The 25,025-nt window shown below is 49.9% G+C and overlaps 1 protein-coding gene across 4 annotated transcripts in view; it reads right to left on the bottom strand.

The window, feature by feature from the left end:
• Positions 1-25,025, bottom strand: part of OSBPL9 (oxysterol binding protein like 9) — a 274,510-nt gene that overhangs the window by 23,635 nt on the left and 225,850 nt on the right. For all 4 annotated transcript variants that reach the window (XM_063939546.1, XM_063939545.1, XM_063939548.1 and 1 more), the window contains 7 exons: positions 16,315-16,421; positions 15,572-15,657; positions 4,523-4,694; positions 3,902-3,986; positions 2,014-2,124; positions 1,733-1,796; positions 635-775 (listed from right to left, as the gene is read on the bottom strand). In XM_063939546.1, the coding sequence (XP_063795616.1) occupies positions 635-775; positions 1,733-1,796; positions 2,014-2,124; positions 3,902-3,986; positions 4,523-4,694; positions 15,572-15,657; positions 16,315-16,421 (766 nt within the window). The remainder of the gene's footprint in view (positions 1-634; positions 776-1,732; positions 1,797-2,013; positions 2,125-3,901; positions 3,987-4,522; positions 4,695-15,571; positions 15,658-16,314; positions 16,422-25,025) is intronic.

Here is a 25,025-nt window from a genome sequence, read left to right on the forward strand (position 1 = left end):
TTGAATATTCAGTGCCTTGTTCCTGCGGAAACTGTCCATATCCCAAGAGTACTCCAGTGACCCCTAGTGGATGAAAAAGAAATCCAGTGTGTGCGCAGCCCAGGACTTACTCCTACAGTGTGATGAGAACAGGCTGATGGGGCCGGAGCTGACGTCAGACACCATCTCTGAAAACACTTTGACACGCCTGCGTTTTTCCGGACACTCCCAGTAAACGGTCAGTTACCACCCACAAATGGCCTCTTCCTGTCAATCACCTTGTGAACGCCCGTGCAAATTAAATTTTCACATCATCCTGTTGCTGACCGACGATGCCCGTTGTTGTTGGCAGACGCGCGTGCGCATTGCGGTGAAAACACACAGCAGCAATCAGGTGTGAATCATCCCCTATGCCCATTACAGTGTGTAAGGCTCATGTGTGCACCGTGTAACAAATACTAAAGCTATTTACCTAGGAATAAATGGGTCAAATTGGCAAAGCCCGACAGGGAGATGGGGTAATGCAATAATGCAGCACATCAATAACAGAGCACAATGGAGCCTGTGTGCATGAGCCCAGACACATACCATAACAATGTACAAGCTATACACGTTGCAGTACTGAGGACTGTCAGACAACGCTTCCCAAACTCACTAGATTTCTGCTGTGATTCTGTGCTTCTTGCCGCCATAGAAAGGTTTGGTATGGAACGTAATGGTTGCGCTGTAGCCGGTTTTGGAACAATTAATGTTGCATTCTCCTCCCAACTCCACCCACGGTACTGTCAGTATAGACCTGCACAGAGAGAGAGAGGTCACCAGCCTGACAGTATAAGCTAGGCACTATTAAAGGCAGTTGCTAAATGTACAGATGGGTCCACGTTTATCTTGGTCTTTAATAGGATTAACGGAGCCAGGTCAATCAAACTTAATCCCCTGCTGTAATAACTTAATCCCCTGATGTATTCTTCTCTGTATTGTATTGCACCTGATGAATAGATGAAGGGTTTATGTAAATAAACCATGGTGTGCCTAGGCGCAGCAAAATTGTCAAGATAAAGGTGGACCCATCTGTATTTAGTTTGGGATTAACATTATGCAGCCTCAGTCACACAGCTAATTACTGCCTAACAACCCCCTTTATAACACATGAAGAATATGTTCATTCCATTATATAACCAGCTTCATGCTGCTGCCATCATAATTTGCGTTATAGTCATCCTCTAAGCTGGTAGCATACTGGAAGGCTATCTACAGCCATGGGACGCACACATCTCATTCACCTACAGTAAGATATTTCCCTAGTAAAGATAACACTAGTTTCAGCTGTGCAGCGGTGTTACAGCAACTACATACCCCAAGCCGGTGGTTTACAAACATTCCTCATGGCAACCCAATAGTCCAGGTTCTAAGGATATCCATACTAGAAAACAGGTGCTTAAATCAAATTGACTGAGATACTAATTATGATACCTGTGCTCAAGCATGGATTTCTTTAAAACCTGGATTGTTAGGGTGCCTTCAGGCCAGAGAGGCAGATGTATTAACCTGGAGATGGCATAAGGAAATGATAAACCAGTGATAAGTGCAAGGTGATAAACACACCAGCCAATCAATTCCTGTTAATTTACATATTGGTGCTGACTGGCTGGTGCGTTTATCACCTTGCACTTATCACTTCTTTATGCCTTCTCCAGGTTAATACATCTGCCCCAGTGTTTGGGAACCCCTGCTGTAAGTAACTTTAACTCACCTGCCATAGCCGTTGGGGAAAGTTAGAATGTAGTGTTCATCGTAGTCCAAACAAGTTACACAACCTGTAGGGATACAAGGAGGACTTCATCAGGTCTTGTGCAGACTCCTAAGTAACATAACAATGACATGCTGCATTGTAGCTATGCTATTATATGCATACTACTATGTAATGTGCAGGAAACCTTTGTAAGCAGTATGGACATCCCTGTAATAAATCTTCATTCTAGACACATTATTTCCGTGCTACATTATAGAAGTGTAACAGTCTTTATTTCCTACCTTGCCCGATATTATGCACCCCAATAGACATTCCCAAGAATTTCGATTTCGTCCAGATGTGGGCATTAAACTGAATCCTCTTGTTGTAACATTCGGCGTAAAAGGCTGAAACTATATAACACAAGAAAGCACATATGAACACACACGTGATGTATGGGCAATCCTTCTGCTGCACACGGCCCACCATGCCCCCATTACATTTCCCTGACAATGTAATTACACTGTGCCAGCTCTGTAGAGGGCTCCTAGCAGATAGAATGTCTGACTGGCACCACCCGCCAGAACAACTTTGTTTTATTACAATGTAGACACTGGGTGGCACTGTTCCATTATCATCTATGCAGAATTTATCCATTTACCTCAACCGGCAAAATAATACGGCAACATGTAGCATGGGACGCCAAACTGCACATTAACCCTATCACTTGGTGTGTCAACCGGCAAAATAATACGGCAACATGTAGCATGGGACGCCAAACTGCACATTAACCCTATCACTTGGTGTGTGGGCCAGACTGCAGGATCACAATGTGTGGCTAGCTTACGTATTATCTGCTACTGAAATCAGGCAACCAACACCTAGTATACAACAAAGGGGCAGCAGATGTGCTGTACAGTATTCTTCATCCTACAGTATGTCCATCTCACTTTACTATGACAGTGCTAAATTACATGCTGTGGAGAAAAGCAGAACATACTGTGACAGTTCATGCAAAGTATTATGAGCTGCGCAGTCTGTCAGCAAGCAGAGTCACACTAGAGACCGCGCCATCATGCCCCCCTCTCTCTCATATTATATATATATATATATATATATATATATATATATACACACACACACACATATACATACACATATATACACACACATATACATACACATATATACACACACAGTATACATCTGGTTCCTGTGTAACATCAGTATATACGTGGCCAGTGCCACCATCTGTAACATCGGTGTATACGTGGCCAGTACCACCATCTGGTTCCTGTGTAACATCAGTGTATACGTGGCCAGTGCCACCATCTGGTTCCTGTGTAACATCAGTGTATACGTGGCCAGTGCCACCATCTGGTTCCTGTGTATCAGTAGTGTATACGTGGCCAGTGCCACCATCTGGTTCCTGTGTAATATCACTATATACGTGGCCAGTGCCACCATCTGGTTCCTGTGTAACATCAGTTTATACGTGGCCAGTGCCACCATCTGGTTCCTGTGTAATATCACTATATACGTGGCCAGTGCCACCATCTGGTTCCTGTGTAACATCAGTGTATACGTGGCGAGTGCCACCATCTGGTTCCTGTGTAACATCAGTGTATACGTGGCCAGTGCCAGCATCTGGTTCCTGTGTAACATCAGTGTATACGTGGCCAGTGCCACCATCTGGTTCCTGTGTAACATCAGTGTATACGTGGCCAGTGCCACCATCTGGTTCCTGTGTAACATCAGTGTATACGTGGCTAGTGCCACCATCTGGTTCCTGTGTAACATCACTATATACGTGGGCAGTGCCACCATCTGGTTCCTGTGTAACATCAGTTTATACGTGGCCAGTGCCACCATCTGGTTCCTGTGTAATATCACTATATACGTGGCCAGTGCCACCATCTGGTTCCTGTGTAACATCAGTGTATACCTGGCCAGTGCCACCATCTGGTTCCTGTGTAACATCAGTGTATACGTGGCCAGTGCCACCATCTGGTACTGTGGCACTCTGACTAATACTCATAGGCCGTATTGTCTGTGAGGTGTAACAGGAGCACACGGACTGGATGCTAGACATAACCCTCATCTTACACCTTCTCAAGTCCAGATTCCTTTCACTGAAATAGTCTATTTTTATAAAGCAAAAGCCATAGAGGAAGAGAAGTGGTGACGTACTTGGCGGATGGTGCGAGACCTGCTCGGACACAAAAGTCACATTATTTTTGGAAGCCCATGGAACTGGCCCTTCGGAAACTAACTCCTGTGTGGAAAAAAATAAAAATAAAATGATTACAACACAGTGCATCAGACTTTTTGGGGTCCTCAATGGCCAAAGCCTGACTCGGATCAATGGATGTCACCGTGAAATAAATATATTTGGGATGACTAAATGCCTTTTATATGGAGTTATGGGCTATTCAATGGCCGCAAAATAATGTTGGAACAGCAGCATTTGCTGACCACCAAGCTAACCAACTTTCCCTTGCACTCCATAAAGGAGGTCCCGATAATTGGAGATGTTGGCGTACCATACGCCAATGTGATGTACTTACACACCGGTCGATGGTCCAGCCAATGTATGGGTGAATGGCTGTACGAATGATATACTGGCAAGCGTTATCCCTGCCTCTGTTCAGTCTGTGTGTGTTTAATATGACTGAAGATAAAGGGCAGTAAGGCCACAGCAGCTGCCTTGAGTAAGAAGTTACCATTGCATCTGAGCGTGATAATCTTCTACACATATCACCTTACATGTAATAAATAGCGGCTACAGGAAGACGGTATAACATCACTCACAGGTTCATCACTTTCATGTCCCGGCAGATCCCAGTGACACTGGAAGACCTCTCCTAGGATTGGGTTATAAGGCTTCTTAGCAACAGACCCCTTCCTGCCAGCGTGGAATGCAGACAAGTACCATCGGACCACCTGAATCATCCTGTCTTTGGGGTCTTTGTGGTCACCGATACTGAAAGAAACCGCGGAGATCATCAGTAACACTCAGCTCCCGTACCCGCGGTGCAGCATCACAGTTCAACAGGACAGTGTATGGATAATAGCAACGTTTAGACTGACACGAAGAGTGCTGTACTCTGCACATGCCTTAGTGATGTGTACCCAGCCCGACATTCCTGCCGACGGGACACTGCATGTAACAAGTGCTAATGCCGGGTCAGACATGGGAGGGGGCATGCGACATGCTGCAGGGCTGACTGGTGATGTCGCTAGCGACCAACGGAAGCGCCCCATCATGGGTACACACTAGATAATGTACCCAATAGGTCGCTCCCATCCATGGGATCATATAGTATGTAACCAGCTTAACACGTTCTATCAGCTGATGACATACTTTACACGTTTTACCAGTGACCGCACACGTCTCTTACACGTTTTACCAGTGCCCGCACACGTCTCTTACACGCTGTATCAGTGCCCGCACACGTCTCTTACACGTTTTACCAGTGCCCGCACCGTTCCTTACACGTTTTACCAGTGCCCGCACACGTCTCTTACACGTTTAACGAGTGCCCGCACACGTCTTTTGCACCAGTGCCCGCACACGTCTCTTACACGTTTTACCAGTGCCCGCACACGTCTCTTACACGTTTTACCAGTGCCCACACACGTCTCTTACACGTTTTACCAGTGCCCGCACACGTCTCTTACACGTTTTACCAGTGCCCGCACAGGTCACTTTCACGCTGTATCAGTGTCCGCACACGTCCCTTACACATTTCATCAGTGCCTGCACACGTCCCTTACACATTTTACCAGTGCCCACACACGTCTCTTACACGCTGTATCAGTGCCCGCACACGTCTCTTACACATTTTACCAGTGCCCGCTCACGTCTTACACATTTTACCAGTGCCCGCACACGTCCCTTACACATTTTACCAGTACCCGCACACGTCTCTTACACGCTGTATCAGTGCCCGCACATGTCTCTTACACGTTTTACCAGTGCCCGCACACACCTCTTACACATTTTACCAGTGCCCGCACACGTCTCTTACACGCTATACCAGTGCCCGCACACGTCTCTTACATGTTTTACCAGTGCCCGCACACGTCTTACACATTTGACCAGTGCCCGCACACGTCCCTTACACATTTCATCAGTGCCCGCACACGTCCCTTACACATTTTATAAGTGCCCGCACACGTCCCTTACACGCTGTATCAGTGCCCGCACATGTCTCTTACACATTTTACCAGTGCCCGCACATGCCCCTTACACATTTTACCAATGCCCGCACATGTCCCTTACACATTTCATCAGTGCCCACACACGTCCCTTACACATTTTACCAATGCCCGCACACGTCTCTTACACATTTTACCAGTGCCCGCACACGTCCCTTACACATTTTACCAATGCCCGCACATGTCCCTTACATATTTCATCAGTGCCCACACACGTCCCTTACACATTTTACCAGTGCCCGCACACGTCCCTTATACATTTTACCAATGCCCGCTTACGTCTCATTCACGCTGTATCAGTGCCCGCACTCGTCTCTTACACATTTTAACAGTGCCCGCCCACGTCCCTTACACATTTTACTAGTGCCTGCACACATCCCTTACACATATTACCAATGCCTGCTTACGTCTTTTTCGTGCTGTATCAGTGCCTGCACACGTCCCTTACACATTTCATCAGTGCCCGCACACGTCTTACACATTTCATCAGTGCCCGCACACTCCCTTACACATTTCATCAGTGCCCACACACGTCCCTTACACATTTTACCAGTGCACGCACACGTCCCTTATACATTTTACTAATGCCCGCTTACGTCTCTTTCACGCTGCATCAATGCACGCACACGTCTTACACATTTTACCAATGCTCGCACTCATCTCTTACTCGCTGTATCAGTGCCCGCACATGTCTCTTACACGTTTTACCAGTGCCCGCACACGTCTCTTTCACACTGTATCAGTGCCCGCACACGTCTCTTATACGCTTTACCAGTGCCCGCACACGTCTCTTACACGCTTTACCAGTGCCCGCACACGTCTCTTACACGCTTTACCAGTGCCTGCACACGTCTCTTACACACTGTAACAGTGCCCACACACGTCTCTTACACGCTTTACCAGTGCCCGCACACGTCTCTTACACGCTTTACCAGTGCCCGCACACGTCTCTTATACGCTTTACCAGTGCCCACACACGTCTCTTACACGCTTTACCAGTGCCCGCACACGTCTCTTACACGCTTTACCAGTGCCCGCACACGTCTCTTACACGCTTTACCAGTGCCCGCACACGTCTCTTACACACTGTAACAGTGCCCGCACACGTCTCTTACACGCTTTACCAGTGCCCGCACACGTCTCTTACACGCTTTACCAGTGCCCGCACACGTCTCTTACACACTGTAACAGTGCCCACACACGTCTCTTACACGCTTTACCAGTGCCTGTACACGTCTCTTACACGCTTTACCAGTGCCCGCACACGTCTCTTACACGCTGTATCAGTGCCCGCACACGTCTCTTACACGCTTTACCAGTGCCCGCACACGTCTCTTACACGCTTTACCAGTGCCCGCACACGTCTCTTACACGCTTTACCAGTGCCCACACACGTCTCTTACACGCTTTACCAGTGCCCACACACGTCTCTTACACGCTTTACCAGTGCCCGCACACGTCTCTTTCACACTGTATCAATGCCCGCACACGTCTCTTACACGTTTTACCAGTGCCCGCACACGTCTTTCACACTATCAGTGCCCGCACACGTCTCTTATACGCTTTACCAGTGCCCACACACGTCTCTTACACGCTTTACCAGTGCCCGCACACGTCTCTTACACGCTTTACCAGTGCCCGCACACGTCTCTTACACGCTTTACCAGTGCCCGCACACGTCTCTTACACGCTTTACCAGTGCCCGCACACGTCTCTTACACGCTTTACCAGTGCCCGCACACGTCTCTTTCACACTGTATCAATGCCCGCACACGTCTCTTACACGCTTTACCAGTGCCCGCACACGTCTCTTACACGCTTTACCAGTGCCCGCACACGTCTCTTACACGCTTTACCAGTGCCCGCACACGTCTCTTTCACACTGTATCAATGCCCGCACACGTCTTACACATTTTACCAATGCTCGCACTCATCTCTTACTCGCTGTATCAGTGCCCGCACATGTCTCTTACACGTTTTACCAGTGCCCGCACACGTCTCTTTCACACTGTATCAGTGCCCGCACACGTCTCTTATACGCTTTACCAGTGCCCGCACACGTCTCTTACACGCTTTACCAGTGCCCGCACACGTCTCTTACACGCTTTACCAGTGCCCGCACACGTCTCTTATACGCTTTACCAGTGCCCACACACGTCTCTTACACGCTTTACCAGTGCCCGCACACGTCTCTTACACGCTTTACCAGTGCCCGCACACGTCTCTTACACGCTTTACCAGTGCCCGCACACGTCTCTTACACACTGTAACAGTGCCCGCACACGTCTCTTACACGCTTTACCAGTGCCCGCACACGTCTCTTACACACTGTAACAGTGCCCGCACACGTCTCTTACACGCTTTACCAGTGCCCGCACACGTCTCTTACACGCTTTACCAGTGCCCGCACACGTCTCTTATACGCTTTACCAGTGCCCGCACACGTCTCTTACACGCTTTACCAGTGCCCGCACACGTCTCTTACACGCTGTATCAGTGCCCGCACACGTCTCTTACACGCTTTACCAGTGCCCGCACACGTCTCTTATACGCTTTACCAGTGCCCACACACGTCTCTTACACGCTTTACCAGTGCCCACACACGTCTCTTACACGCTTTACCAGTGCCCGCACACGTCTCTTACACGCTTTACCAGTGCCCGCACACGTCTTACACGCTTTACCAGTGCCCGCACACGTCTCTTACACACTGTAACAGTGCCCGCACACGTCTGTTACACGCTTTACCAGTGCCCGCACACGTCTCTTACACGCTTTACCAGTGCCCGCACACGTCTCTTACACACTGTAACAGTGCCCACACACGTCTCTTACACGCTTTACCAGTGCCTGTACACGTCTCTTACACACTTTACCAGTGCCCGCACACGTCTCTTACACGCTTTACCAGTGCCCGCACACGTCTCTTACACACTGTAACAGAGCCCACACACGTCTCTTACACGCTTTACCAGTGCCTGTACACGTCTCTTACACACTTTACCAGTGCCCGCACACGTCTCTTTCACACTGTATCAATGCCCGCACACGTCTCTTACACGTTTTACCAGTGCCCGCACACGTCTTTCACACTATCAGTGCCCGCACACGTCTCTTATACGCTTTACCAGTGCCCACACACGTCTCTTACACGCTTTACCAGTGCCTGCACACGTCTCTTACACACTGTAACAGTGCCCGCACACGTCTCTTACACGCTTTACCAGTGCCCGCACACGTCTCTTACACGCTTTACCAGTGCCTGCACACGTCTCTTACACACTGTAACAGTGCCCGCACACGTCTTACACGCTTTACCAGTGCCCGCACACGTCTCTTACACGCTTTACCAGTGCCCGCACACGTCTCTTATACGCTTTACCAGTGCCCGCACACGTCTCTTACACGCTTTACCAGTGCCCGCACACGTCTCTTACACGCTGTATCAGTGCCCGCACACGTCTCTTACACGCTTTACCAGTGCCCGCACACGTCTCTTACACGCTTTACCAGTGCCCGCACACGTCTCTTACACGCTTTACCAGTGCCCACACACGTCTCTTACACGCTTTACCAGTGCCCGCACACGTCTCTTACACGCTTTACCAGTGCCCGCACACGTCTCTTACACGCTTTACCAGTGCCCGCACACGTCTCTTACACACTGTAACAGTGCCCGCACACGTCTCTTACACGCTTTACCAGTGCCCGCACACGTCTCTTACACACTGTAACAGTGCCCGCACACGTCTCTTACACGCTTTACCAGTGCCCGCACACGTCTCTTACACGCTTTACCAGTGCCCGCACACGTCTCTTACACACTGTAACAGTGCCCACACACGTCTCTTACACACTGTAACAGTGCCCACACACGTCTCTTACACGCTTTACCAGTGCCTGTACACGTCTCTTACACACTTTACCAGTGCCCGCACACGTCTCTTACACGCTATACCAGTGCCCGCACACGTCTCTTACATGTTTTACCAGTGCCCGCACACGTCTTACACATTTGACCAGTGCCCGCACACGTCCCTTACACATTTCATCAGTGCCCGCACACGTCCCTTACACATTTTATAAGTGCCCGCACACGTCCCTTACACGCTGTATCAGTGCCCGCACATGTCTCTTACACATTTTACCAGTGCCCGCACATGCCCCTTACACATTTTACCAATGCCCGCACATGTCCCTTACACATTTCATCAGTGCCCACACACGTCCCTTACACATTTTACCAATGCCCGCACACGTCTCTTACACATTTTACCAGTGCCCGCACACGTCCCTTACACATTTTACCAATGCCCGCACATGTCCCTTACATATTTCATCAGTGCCCACACACGTCCCTTACACATTTTACCAGTGCCCGCACACGTCCCTTATACATTTTACCAATGCCCGCTTACGTCTCATTCACGCTGTATCAGTGCCCGCACTCGTCTCTTACACATTTTAACAGTGCCCGCCCACGTCCCTTACACATTTTACTAGTGCCTGCACACATCCCTTACACATATTACCAATGCCTGCTTACGTCTTTTTCGTGCTGTATCAGTGCCTGCACACGTCCCTTACACATTTCATCAGTGCCCGCACACGTCTTACACATTTCATCAGTGCCCGCACACTCCCTTACACATTTCATCAGTGCCCACACACGTCCCTTACACATTTTACCAGTGCACGCACACGTCCCTTATACATTTTACTAATGCCCGCTTACGTCTCTTTCACGCTGCATCAATGCACGCACACGTCTTACACATTTTACCAATGCTCGCACTCATCTCTTACTCGCTGTATCAGTGCCCGCACATGTCTCTTACACGTTTTACCAGTGCCCGCACACGTCTCTTTCACACTGTATCAGTGCCCGCACACGTCTCTTATACGCTTTACCAGTGCCCGCACACGTCTCTTACACGCTTTACCAGTGCCCGCACACGTCTCTTACACGCTGTATCAGTGCCCGCACACGTCTCTTACACGCTTTACCAGTGCCCGCACACGTCTCTTACACGCTTTACCAGTGCCCGCACACGTCTCTTATACGCTTTACCAGTGCCCACACACGTCTCTTACACGCTTTACCAGTGCCCGCACACGTCTCTTACACGCTTTACCAGTGCCCGCACACGTCTCTTACACACTGTAACAGTGCCCACACACGTCTCTTACACACTGTAACAGTGCCCGCACACGTCTCTTACACGCTTTACCAGTGCCCGCACACGTCTCTTACACGCTTTACCAGTGCCCGCACACGTCTCTTACACACTGTAACAGTGCCCACACACGTCTCTTACACGCTTTACCAGTGCCTGTACACGTCTCTTACACACTTTACCAGTGCCCGCACACGTCTCTTACACGCTTTACCAATGCCCGCACACGTCTCTTACACACTGTAACAGTGCCCACACACGTCTCTTACACGCTTTACCAGTGCCTGTACACGTCTCTTACACACTTTACCAGTGCCCGCACACGTCTCTTACACGCTTTACCAGTGCCCGCACACGTCTCTTTCACACTGTATCAATGCCCGCACACGTCTCTTACACGTTTTACCAGTGCCCGCACACGTCTTTCACACTATCAGTGCCCGCACACGTCTCTTATACGCTTTACCAGTGCCCACACACGTCTCTTACACGCTTTACCAGTGCCCGCACACGTCTCTTACACGCTTTACCAGTGCCCGCACACGTCTCTTACACGCTTTACCAGTGCCCGCACACGTCTCTTACACGCTTTACCAGTGCCCGCACACGTCTCTTACACGCTTTACCAGTGCCCGCACACGTCTCTTTCACACTGTATCAATGCCCGCACACGTCTCTTACACGCTTTACCAGTGCCCGCACACGTCTCTTACACGCTTTACCAGTGCCCGCACACGTCTCTTTCACACTGTATCAATGCCCGCACACGTCTCTTACACGTTTTACCAGTGCCCGCACACGTCTTTCACACTATCAGTGCCCGCACACGTCTCTTACACGCTTTACCAGTGCCCGCACACGTCTCTTACACGCTTTACCAGTGCCCGCACACGTCTCTTACACACTGTAACAGTGCCCGCACACGTCTCTTACACGCTTTACCAGTGCCCGCACACGTCTCTTACACACTGTAACAGTGCCCGCACACGTCTCTTACACGCTTTACCAGTGCCCGCACACGTCTCTTACACGCTTTACCAGTGCCCGCACACGTCTCTTATACGCTTTACCAGTGCCCGCACACGTCTCTTACACGCTTTACCAGTGCCCGCACACGTCTCTTACACGCTGTATCAGTGCCCGCACACGTCTCTTACACGCTTTACCAGTGCCCGCACACGTCTCTTACACGCTTTACCAGTGCCCGCACACGTCTCTTATACGCTTTACCAGTGCCCACACACGTCTCTTACACGCTTTACCAGTGCCCGCACACGTCTCTTACACGCTTTACCAGTGCCCGCACACGTCTCTTACACGCTTTACCAGTGCCCGCACACGTCTCTTACACACTGTAACAGTGCCCGCACACGTCTCTTACACGCTTTACCAGTGCCCGCACACGTCTCTTACACGCTTTACCAGTGCCCGCACACGTCTCTTACACACTGTAACAGTGCCCACACACGTCTCTTACACGCTTTACCAGTGCCTGTACACGTCTCTTACACACTTTACCAGTGCCCGCACACGTCTCTTACACGCTTTACCAGTGCCCGCACACGTCTCTTACACACTGTAACAGTGCCCACACACGTCTCTTACACGCTTTACCAGTGCCTGTACACGTCTCTTACACACTTTACCAGTGCCCGCACACGTCTCTTTCACACTGTATCAATGCCCGCACACGTCTCTTACACGTTTTACCAGTGCCCGCACACGTCTTTCACACTATCAGTGCCCGCACACGTCTCTTATACGCTTTACCAGTGCCCACACACGTCTCTTACACGCTTTACCAGTGCCTGCACACGTCTCTTACACACTGTAACAGTGCCCGCACACGTCTCTTACACGCTTTACCAGTGCCCGCACACGTCTCTTACACGCTTTACCAGTGCCTGCACACGTCTCTTACACACTGTAACAGTGCCCGCACACGTCTTACACGCTTTACCAGTGCCCGCACACGTCTCTTACACGCTTTACCAGTGCCCGCACACGTCTCTTATACGCTTTACCAGTGCCCGCACACGTCTCTTACACGCTTTACCAGTGCCTGCACACGTCTCTTACACACTGTAACAGTGCCCGCACACGTCTCTTACACGCTTTACCAGTGCCCGCACACGTCTCTTACACGCTTTACCAGTGCCTGCACACGTCTCTTACACACTGTAACAGTGCCCGCACACGTCTTACACGCTTTACCAGTGCCCGCACACGTCTCTTACACGCTTTACCAGTGCCCGCACACGTCTCTTATACGCTTTACCAGTGCCCGCACACGTCTCTTACACGCTTTACCAGTGCCCGCACACGTCTCTTACACGCTGTATCAGTGCCCGCACACGTCTCTTACACGCTTTACCAGTGCCCGCACACGTCTCTTATACGCTTTACCAGTGCCTGCACACGTCTCTTACACGCTTTACCAGTGCCTGCACACGTCTCTTACACACTGTAACAGTGCCCGCACACGTCTCTTACACGCTTTACCAGTGCCCGCACACATCTCTTACACGCTTTACCAGTGCCTGCACACGTCTCTTACACACTGTAACAGTGCCCGCACACGTCTTACACGCTTTACCAGTGCCCGCACACGTCTCTTACACGCTTTACCAGTGCCCGCACACGTCTCTTATACGCTTTACCAGTGCCCGCACACGTCTCTTACACGCTTTACCAGTGCCCGCACACGTCTCTTACACGCTGTATCAGTGCCCGCACACGTCTCTTACACGCTTTACCAGTGCCCGCACACGTCTCTTACACGCTTTACCAGTGCCCGCACACGTCTCTTATACGCTTTACCAGTGCCCACACACGTCTCTTACACGCTTTACCAGTGCCCGCACACGTCTCTTACACGCTTTACCAGTGCCCGCACACGTCTCTTACACGCTTTACCAGTGCCCGCACACGTCTCTTACACACTGTAACAGTGCCCGCACACGTCTCTTACACGCTTTACCAGTGCCCGCACACGTCTCTTACACGCTTTACCAGTGCCCGCACACGTCTCTTACACACTGTAACAGTGCCCGCACACGTCTCTTACACGCTTTACCAGTGCCTGTACACGTCTCTTACACACTTTACCAGTGCCCGCACACGTCTCTTTCACACTGTATCAATGCCCGCACACGTCTCTTACACGTTTTACCAGTCCCAGCACACGTCTTTCACACTATCAGTGCCCGCACACGTCTCTTATACGCTTTACCAGTGCCCACACACGTCTCTTACACGCTTTACCAGTGCCCGCACACGTCTCTTACACGCTTTACCAGTGCCCGCACACGTCTCTTACACGCTTTACCAGTGCCCGCACACGTCTCTTACACGCTTTACCAGTGCCCGCACACGTCTCTTACACGCTTTACCAGTGCCCGCACACGTCTCTTTCACACTGTATCAATGCCCGCACACGTCTCTTACACGCTTTACCAGTGCCCGCACACGTCTCTTACACGCTTTACCAGTGCCCGCACACGTCTCTTACACGCTTTACCAGTGCCCGCACACGTCTCTTTCACACTGTAACAGTGCCCGCACACGTCTCTTACACGCTTTACCAGTGCCCGCACACGTCTCTTACACGCTTTACCAGTGCCCGCACACGTCTCTTACACGCTTTACCAGTGCCCGCACACGTCTCTTTCACACTGTATCAATGCCCGCACACGTCTCTTACACGTTTTACCAGTGCCCGCACACGTCTTTCACACTATCAGTGCCCGCACACGTCTCTTACACGCTTTACCAGTGCCCGCACACGTCTCTTACACGCTTTACCAGTGCCCGCACACGTCTCTTACACACTGTAACAGTGCCCGCACACGTCTCTTACACGCTTTACCAGTGCCCGCACACGTCTCTTACACGCTTTACCAGTGCCCGCACACGTCTCTTACACACTGTAACAGTGCCCACACACGTCTCTTACACACTTTACCAGTGCCTGTACACGTCTCTTACACGCTTTACCAGTGCCCGCACACGTCTCTTACACGCTTTACCAGTGCCCGCACACGTCTCTTACACACTGTAACAGTGCCCACACACGTCTCTTACACGCTTTACCAGTGCCTGTACACGTCTCTTACACGCTTTACCAGTGCCCGCACACGTCTCTTACACGCTTTACCAGTGCCCGCACACGTCTCTTTCACGCTTTACCAGTGCCCGCACACGTCTCTTACACGCTTTACCAGTGCCCGCACACGTCTCTTACACACTGTAACAGTGCCCGCACACGTCTCTTACACGCTTTACCAGTGACCGCACACGTCTCTTACACACTGTAACAGTGCCCGCACACGTCTCTTACACGCTTTACCAGTGCCCGCACACGTCTCTTTCACGCTTTACCAGTGCCTGTACACGTCTCTTACACGTTTCACCAGTGTCCGCACACGTCTCTTATACGTTTTACCAGTGTCCGCAAACGTACCTTACAAACAAGTCAGGGTGTGCAAAGAAGTCGGCGTACATCTCCAGCAGTGATCTCCTCTCCAGGATGAATGTGGGAAGTACAACCTGGAACATACATATACAGGCATATGAACACTACATCATGGGTCTGATCCCTACAGGAGAACAAGAATCACAGCTGCTGATACAGAACATAAACTAGTGACCCAGAGCAGCTTCATAAGAAACTAACAATGATTGTGTTAAGAGCACAACCTGTTTTACCAGGAGTCTAGCCATCAGCTCAAGGTCTAGAAGGCATTAGTGTACATTAGCTGGTAAGCGAGAGCCATCATCATTGTCTGCACTTAACACAATCATAGCTTGTTACTCAACGCTTCATGCAACAATACAGAGTGGCCTTAGGTCATCCTACAAGACTGTACTGCTTACTCACATTCTGATCCCTGTATAGTGGGGCAGTCAGCTTAGCACAATACATCACATCTTCTGTAACAAACACCACAATTGGTAGCAGAAAATAACCTATGTTATTATTCTGTATAAGCCAAGATCAGTGTCTGCAGGCTTAGCCCTCCACTAACAATGCCATCATGAGTGTGTATTGGCACACATACAAAAGCTCCATTACCAGGCGCAGCAGCAGAACAGGGTTATGGGATATATCCTGTGATTGTCTGTCTTAAGCAAATGGAAAAGAAACATAACCCAGTAACAAGAAGTGACACCAGAGGCCTCGCCTTGTGGAAGTGCCGATCTTACCTTGGTCAGGTCCATGCCCAGGCGGACCTGTGACAAGAGGTGCATGATCACACTCTTGTGCTCTTCCACCGACTCTCCCTCATCATCACGGTCGTCGTCAAACTGATCTGGAATAAAAGTGACCAGGTCAAAACAATGAGGAAACACTCCACTGGGGGTGGATTAAAAGATTTTTTATATATATATATATATATATATATATATATATATATATATATATATATATATATATATATATATATATATATATAAAAAATAAGAATTTACTCACCGGTAATTCTATTTCTCGTAGTCCGTAGTGGATGCTGGGAACTCTGTAAGGACCATGGGGTATAGACGGGCTCCGCAGGAGACTGGGCACTCTTAAAAGAAAGATTAGGTACTATATCTGGTGTGCACTGGCTCCTCCCTCTATGCCCCTCCTCCAGACCTCAGTTAGGGAAACTGTGCCCGGAAGAGCTGACATTACTAGGAAAGGATTTGGAATCAAGGGTAAGACTCATACCAGCCACACCGTACAACTCGTGATAACTATACCCAGTTAACAGTATGAACAATAACTGAGCCTCTCTCAACAGATGGCTCATACAATAACCCTTTAGTTAAGCAATAACTATATACATGTATTGCAGAGAGTCCGCACTCGGGACGGGCTCCCAGCATCCACTACGGACTACGAGAAATAGAATTACCGGTGAGTAAATTCTTATTTTCTCTGACGTCCTAGTGGATGCTGGGAACTCCGTAAGGACCATGGGGATTATACCAAAGCTCCCAAACGGGCGGGATAGTGCGGATGACTCTGCAGCACCGAATGAGCAAACTCAAGGTCCTCCTCAGCCAGGGTATCAAACTTGTAGAATTTTGCAAAAGTGTTTGAACCCGACCAAGTAGCAGCTCGGCAAAGTTGTAAAGCTGAGACCCCTCGGGCAGCCGCCCAAGAAGAGCCCACCTTCCTCGTGGAATGGGCTTTTACTGATTTAGGATGCGGCAGTCCAGCCGCAGAATGTGCAAGCTGAATCGTGCTACAGATCCAGCGAGCAATAGTCTGCTTTGAAGCAGGAGCACCCAGCTTGTTGGGTGCATGCAGGATAAATAGCGAGTCAGTTTTTCTGACTCTAGCAGTCCTGGAAACAAAGTTTCAGGGCCCGGACTACGTCCAGCAACTTGGAATCCTCCAAGTCCCTAGTAGCCGCAGGCACCACAATAGGTTGGTTCAAATGAAACGATGATACCACCTTAGGGAGAAATTGGGGACGAGTCCTCCATTCTGCCCTTTCCATATGGAAGATCAGATATGGGCTTTTACATGACAAAGCCGCCAATTCTGACACACGCCTAGTCCAAGCTAAGGCCAAAAGCATGACCACTTTCCACGTGAGATATTTTAGCTCCACGGTCTTAAGTGGCTCAAACCAGTGGGATTTTAGGAATCCAACACACGTTAAGATCCCAAGGTGCCACTGGAGGCACAAAAGGGGCTGAATATGCAGCACCCCTGTAACAACGTCCGAACTTCAGGCAGTGAAGCCAGTTCTTTTTGAGAGAAAAAGGGATAGGGCCGAAATCTTGGCCTTTATGGATCCTAATTTTAGGCCCATAGTCACTCCTGACTGTAGGAAGTGCAGGAATCGACCCCCCTGGAATTCCTCTGTAGGGCCTTCCCGGCCACACACCAAGCAACCTATTTTCGCCATATACAGTGAAAAAGTCTTGCTGTCACGTCTTTCCTAGCCTTTATCAGCGTAGGAATAACTGCATCCGGAATGCTCTTTTCCGCTAGGATCCGGCGTTCAACCGCCATGCCGTCCAACGCAGCCGCGGTAAGTCTTGGATCAGACAGGGTCCCTGTTGCAACATGTCCTGACTGAGAGGCAGAGGCCATGGGTCCTCTGAGAGCATTTCTTGCAGTTCCGGGTACCGAGTCCTTCTTGGCCAATCCGGAGCAAAGAATATTGTTCACACTCCTCCGTTTATTACAATTCTCAGCCCTTGGGTCTGAGAGGAAGAAGAGGGAATATATAGACCGACTGGAACACCCACGGTGTTACTAGTGCGACCACAGCTATCGCCTGAGAGTCCCTTGACCCAGCGTAAAACCTTTTTTTATCTTTTTATTGAGGTGGGACGCCATGTAGTCCACCTGAGGCAGTTTCCATCAATTTGCAAAACTGCGTGAAAACTTCCTGATGAAGTCACCACTTTCCCGGGTGGAGGTCGTGTCCACTTCCGGAATGAACACTGCTGACAGTGCGCTTACTTGATTCTCCGCCCAGCGAAGAATTCTGGTGGCTTCTACCCTCGCCACCCTGCTCCTTGTGCCGCCCTGGCGGTTAACATGAGCCCCTGCGGTCTGACTGGATCAGAACCGGTTGGTCGCGAAGCAGGAACTCCGCTTGACTTAGGGCGTTGTATATGGCCCTTAGTTCCAGGATATTGATGTGAAGGCAAGTCTGTTGGCTTGACCACAAACCTTGGAATTTTCTTCCCTGTGTAACTGCCCCCCACCCTCGGAGGCTTGCATCCGTGGTCACCAGGACCCAGTCCTGAATGCCGAATCTGCGGCCCTCGAGAAGGTGAGCACTCCGCAGCCACCACAGGAGAGACACCCTGGCCCTGGGGGATAGGGTGATTAACCGATGCATCTGAAGATGTGATCCGGACCACTTGTCCAGTAAGTTCCATTGTCCTTGCATGGAACCAGCCGAAGGGAATGGCCTCGTATGATGCCATCATCCTTCCCAGGACTCGAGTGCAGTGAAGCACTGACACCTGTTTTGGTTTTCAATAGATTCCTGACCAGTGTCATGAGCTCCTGAGCTCTCTCTATCGGGAGATAAACCCTCTTCTGGTCTGTGTCTAGGATCATGCCTAGGCGAGGCAGATGAGCTGTAGGAACCAACTGCGACTTCGGAATATATAGAATCCAGTCGTGTTGCCGTTTCACTTCCAGAGAAGGTGATACGCTGTCCAGCAACTACTCTCTTGATCTCGCTTTTATGAGGAGATCATCCAAGTATGTGATAATTGTGACACCTTGCTTCCGCAGGAGCACCATCATATCCGCCATTACCTTGGTGAAATTGGTAATGACAATCCCGTACCGCAATTCTGAGGTACGCCTGATGAGGTGGATAAATGGGGACATGAAGGTATGCATCCCTTATGTCCCGATTCATTTCAGGCTTGCAATGACCGCTCTTAGTGATTCCATCTTGAACCTGAACCTTTTCAGGTATATGTTCAGGGATTTTAATTCAATATGGGTCTAACCGAACCGTCTGGTTTCGGGATTATAACATGGTCGAATAATAACACCCTCTTGTTGAAGGAGGGGACCCTTGACCACCACCTGTTGAAGATACAATTTACGAATTGCAGTTAACACTGGCTCCCTCTCTTGGGGGGAAGCCCGCCGGGTCCTCGGTGAGGGGGCATCTTCTCACAGTCCAGCCTGTATCCCTGCGATACAATTTCTATTGCCCAGGGATCTAACAGGGAGTGAACCCACTTGTGGCTGAACTTACGAAGGCGTGTCCCCACCGGGCCTAGCTCCGCCTGTGGAGCCCCAGCGACATGCGGTGGATTTTTGTAGAGGCCGGGGAGGACTTCTGTTCCTGGGGACTAGCTGTGTTGTACAGCTTCTTTCCTCTGCCCCCGGCTCTGACAAGAAAGGACGCACCTCAGACTTTCTTGTTTCTTTATTCGAAAAGCTGCATTTAATAATGTCATGCTTTCCTAGGCTGTGCAGGAATATAAGGCAAAATATCAGAATTACCAGCTATAGCTGTGGAGACCAGGCCCGAGAACCTTTCTTCCATATGCCTCTTAAGTCGGCATCATCTGTCCAATGTATATTCTACAGGACACGTCAAGCAGAAAATCGACATAGCTTTTGTCTCTAGGACCCAGTATACTCATGTCCCTTTGGGCATGCTTTATAATTATATATCTATCACTTAGGACAGCATCTTAAAATATTTATATGCATACTAGGGTCTCAATCTCTGCTGATAAAGGTACCTGTCCACGCTGCCACAGCGCTATAAACCCATGCCGACACAATCGCCGGTCTGGGTAGTATACTAGAATGTGCACACTATCTGCAAGATCCCTGAGAATAGCTAGTGCAAACAGGACACCCAAGGGGAAGATTCTCAACACATCCTGGCCCTAGTGGGGAAAGGATACAGCCTGAGAATTCTCTTGTGGGAAGCTGCCGTCTCTTGTCTGGAGATTCCCGCTCTTTTTCCTCATGAGAGGAGGGAAATTTACCTCAGCATTCTTCCCCTTAACATGTGTACTCTCGTGTCAGGAACAGATGAGTCATCAGTGATATGCAAATCATCTTTTATTCCAATAATCATATATTGAATATCTTTTAGCCCTCTTGGCTGTAACTTTGCATTATCGTAGTCGACAGTGGAGTTAAACTCCGTGTCGATACTTTGTTATTTTGGATAGTGAACATAGAGAGACTCTGAAGGACTCTGTGACATAGGGACAGACCAGGGTAGATTTCCTTTCTGTTCCCTAACTTTTTGTGCAATAATTTTACCTCAGCACTTACACATATCCAAACAGGTGTCGGCGTTGTTGACGGAGACACCCTCCCACACACTTATCCGCTCTATCACCTCCTTAGAGGAGCCTTTTACCTCAGACATGTCGACACACGCATACCGACACACCACACACACAGGGGATGCTCTATTTGAAGACAGTTCCCCCACCAGGCCCTTTGGAGAGACAGAGAGAGAGTATGCCAGCACACACCACAGCGCTATATAATACAGGGATGTACACTATACTGAGTGATTTTTCCCCTATAGCAGCTTATATACACAGTTTTGCGCCTAAATTTATGTGCCCCCCCTCTCTTTTTTTACCCTTTGTGTACCAGGATACTGCAGGGGAGAGCCTGGGGAGCTTCCTTCCAGCTGAGCTGTGAAGAGAAAATGGCGCCGGTGTGCTGAGGAAGAAGGCTCGGCCCCCTCAGCGGCGGGCTTCTGTCCTTTTATGTACTTTAATGGCGGGGGTTAATGCACATATACAGTTTATCAGACTGTATTATGTGCTTTTCGCCAAGTAAGTTAATCTAATTGCTGCCCAGGGCGCCCCCCCCCCCAGCGCCCTGCACCCATCAGTGACCGGAGTGTGTGGTGTGCTAAGGGAGCAATGGCGCACAGCTGCAGTGCTGTGCGCTACCTTAATGAAGACCGGAGTCTTCAGCCGCCGATTTTCAACTTCTCTTCGTTCTTCTGGCTCTGCAAGGGGGACGGCGGCGCGGCTCCGGGACCGGACGACCGAGGACTGGGCCTGTGTTCGATCCCTCTGGAGCTAATGGTGTCCAGTAACCTTAGAAGCCCAAGCTAGCTGCAAGCAGGTAGGTTCGCTTCTCTCCCCTCAGTCCCACGTAGCAGTGAGTCTGTTGCCAGCAGATCTCACTGAAAATAAAAATCTAACAAATACTTTGTTTTCTAGGAAGCTCAGGAGAGCCCCTAGGGTGCATCCAGCTCTGGCCGGGCACAGATACTAACTGAGGTCTGGAGGAGGGGCATAGAGGGAGGAGCCAGTGCACACCAGATATAGTACCTAATCTTTCTTTTAAGAGTGCCCAGTCTCCTGCGGAGCCCGTCTATACCCCATGGTCCTTACGGAGTACCCAGCATCCACTAGGACGTCAGAGAAATATATATATATATATATATATATATATATATATATATATATATATATATATATAAAATAAGAATTTACTTACCGATAATTCTATTTCTCGTAGTCCGTAGTGGATGCTGGGAACTCCGTAAGGACCATGGGGAATAGCGGCTCCGCAGGAGACTGGGCACTTCTAAAGAAAGCTTTAGGACTATCTGGTGTGCACTGGCTCCTCCCCCTATGACCCTCCTCCAAGCCTCAGTTAGGATACTGTGCCCGGACGAGCGTACACAATAAGGAAGGATTTTGAATCCCGGGTAAGACTCATACCAGCCACACCAATCACACCGTACAACTTGTGATATGAAACCCAGTTAACAGCATGATAACAGAGGAGCCTCTGAATAGATGGCTCACAACAAGAACCCGATTAGTTAACAATAACTATGTACAAGTATTGCAGACAATCCGCACTTGGGATGGGCGCCCAGCATCCACTACGGACTACGAGAAATAGAATTATCGGTAAGTAAATTCTTATTTTCTCTGACGTCCTAGTGGATGCTGGGAACTCCGTAAGGACCATGGGGATTATACCAAAGCTCCCAAACGGGCGGGAGAGTGCGGATGACTCTGCAGCACCGAATGAGAGAACTCCAGGTCCTCCTCAGCCAGGGTATCAAATTCATAGAATTTTGCAAACGTGTTTGCCCCTGACCAAGTAGCTGCTCGGCAAAGTTGTAAAGCCGAGACCCCTCGGGCAGCCGCCCAAGATGAGCCCACTGTCCTTGTGGAATGGGCTTTTATTGATTTAGGCTGCGGTAATCCTACCGCAGAATGCGCCAGCTGAATAGTGCTACAAATCCAGCGCGCAATAGACTGCTTAGAAGCAGGAGCACCCAGCTTGTTGGGTGCCATCAGGATAAACAGCGAGTCAGTTTTCCTGACTCCAGCCGTCCTGGAAAAATAAAATTTTCAGGGCCCTGACTACGTCCAGCAACTTGGAATCCTCCAAGTCCCCAGTAGCCGCAGGCACCACAATAGGTTGGTTCAAGTGAAAACCTGAGACCACCTTCGGGAGAAACTGAGGACAAGTCCTCAACTCTGCCCTATCCATATAGAAAATCAGATAAGGCCTTTTACATGACAAAGCCGCCAATTCTGACACACGCCTGGCCAAGGCCAAGGCCAACAGCATGACCACTTTCCACGCGAGATACTTTAGCTCCATGGTTTTAAGTGGCTCAACCAATGCGACTTTAGGAAATCCAACACCACGTTGAGATCCAAAAAGTGCCACAGGAGGCACAAAATGAGGCTGAATATGTAGTACTCCTTTAATCAAAGTCTGAACTTCAGGCAGTGAAGCCAGTTCTTTCTGGAAGAAAATCGACAGAGCCGAAATCTGGACCTTGATTGACCCCAATTTGAGGCCCAAACGTCACCCCTGCTTGCAGGAAGTGCAGGAATCGACATAGTTGAAATTCCTCCGTCGGGGCCTTCATGGACTCCCACCAAGCAACAAATTTTCGCCAAACACGGCGATAATGTCTTGCGGTGACATCCTTCCTGGCTATGATCAGGGTAGGGATGACTTCCTTCGGAATACCCTTTTCCTTTAGGATCCGGTATTCTACCGCCATGCCGTCAAACGCAGCCGCGGTAAGTCTTGGAACAGACAGGGTCCCTGCTGCAGCAGGTCTTGTCTGAGCGGCAGAGGCCAAGGGTCCTCTGCCAGCATCTCTTGAAGTTCCGGGTACCAAGCTCTTCATGGCCAATCCGGAACCCCGAGTATGGTTTTCACTTCTCGCCTTCTTATTATTCTCAGTACCTTGGGTATGAGAGGTAGAGGAGGAGACACATAAACCGACTGGTACACCCACGGTGTCACTAGAGCGTCCCCAGCGATCGCCTGAGGGTCCCTTGACCTGGCGCAATATCTTTTCAACTTCTTGTTGAGGCGGGACGCCATCATGTCCACCCGCGGTCATTCCCAACGGTTTACCCGCGTTTGGAAAACTTCTGGATGAAGTCCCCATTCTCCTGGGTGTAGGTCGCCCATCGGAGAATCCTTGTGGCTTCTGCCATCGCCATCCTGCTTCTTGTGCCGCCCTGTCTGTTTACATGGGCGACCGCCGTGATGTCGTCTGATTGGATCAGTACCGGCTGGTTCTGAAGCAGGGGCCTTGCTTGGCTTAGGGCATTGTAAATGGCCCTTAGCTGCAGAATATTTATGTGAAGCGAAATCTCCTTGGAAATTTCTTCCCTGTGTGACTGCACCCCAGCCCCGAAGGCTGGCATCCGTGGTCACCAGGACCCAGTCCTGTATTCCGAATCTGCGGCCCTCTAGTAGATGAGCCCTCTGCAGCCACCACAGCAGCGACACCCTGTTTCTTGCTGACAGGGTTATCCGCTGTTGTATCTGTAGATGGGACCCGGACCATTAGTCCCACAGGTCCCACTGGAACGTCCTTGCGTGGAGTCTTCCGAATGGAATTATGCTTCGTACGAAGCTACCATTTTTCCCAGGACTCGTGTGCATTGATGTACCGATACCTGTCCTGGTTTTAGGATGTCTCTGACTAGAGATGACAACTCATCGGCTTTTTCCACTGGAAGAAACACTCTTTTCTGGTCTGCGTTCAGAAACATTTCCAGGAACATAAGACGTGTCGTCGGGACCAGCTGTGACTTTGGAATATTGAGAATCCAGTCGTGCTGTTGTAGCACTTCCCGAGAGAGTGCTACCCCCACTACCAACTGTTCTTTGGACCTTGCCTTTATCAGGAGATCGTCCAAGTACGGGATAATAAAAACTTCCTTCTTGCGAAGGAGTATCATCACTTCGGCCATTACCTAGGTAAAGACCTTCGGTGCCGTGGACAACTCCAACGGCCGCGTCTGGAACTGATAGTGACAGTCCTGTACCACATATCTGAGGTACTCCTGGTGAGGGGGGTAAATGGGGACATGCAGGTACGCATCCTTGATGTCCAGGGAGACCCTGTAATCCCCCTCGTCCAGGCTCGTAATAACCGCCCTGAGCGATT

The sequence above is a fragment of the Pseudophryne corroboree genome, chromosome 9, assembly GCF_028390025.1.
Source record: "Pseudophryne corroboree isolate aPseCor3 chromosome 9, aPseCor3.hap2, whole genome shotgun sequence".
Classification (NCBI taxonomy): Eukaryota; Metazoa; Chordata; class Amphibia; order Anura; family Myobatrachidae; genus Pseudophryne; species Pseudophryne corroboree.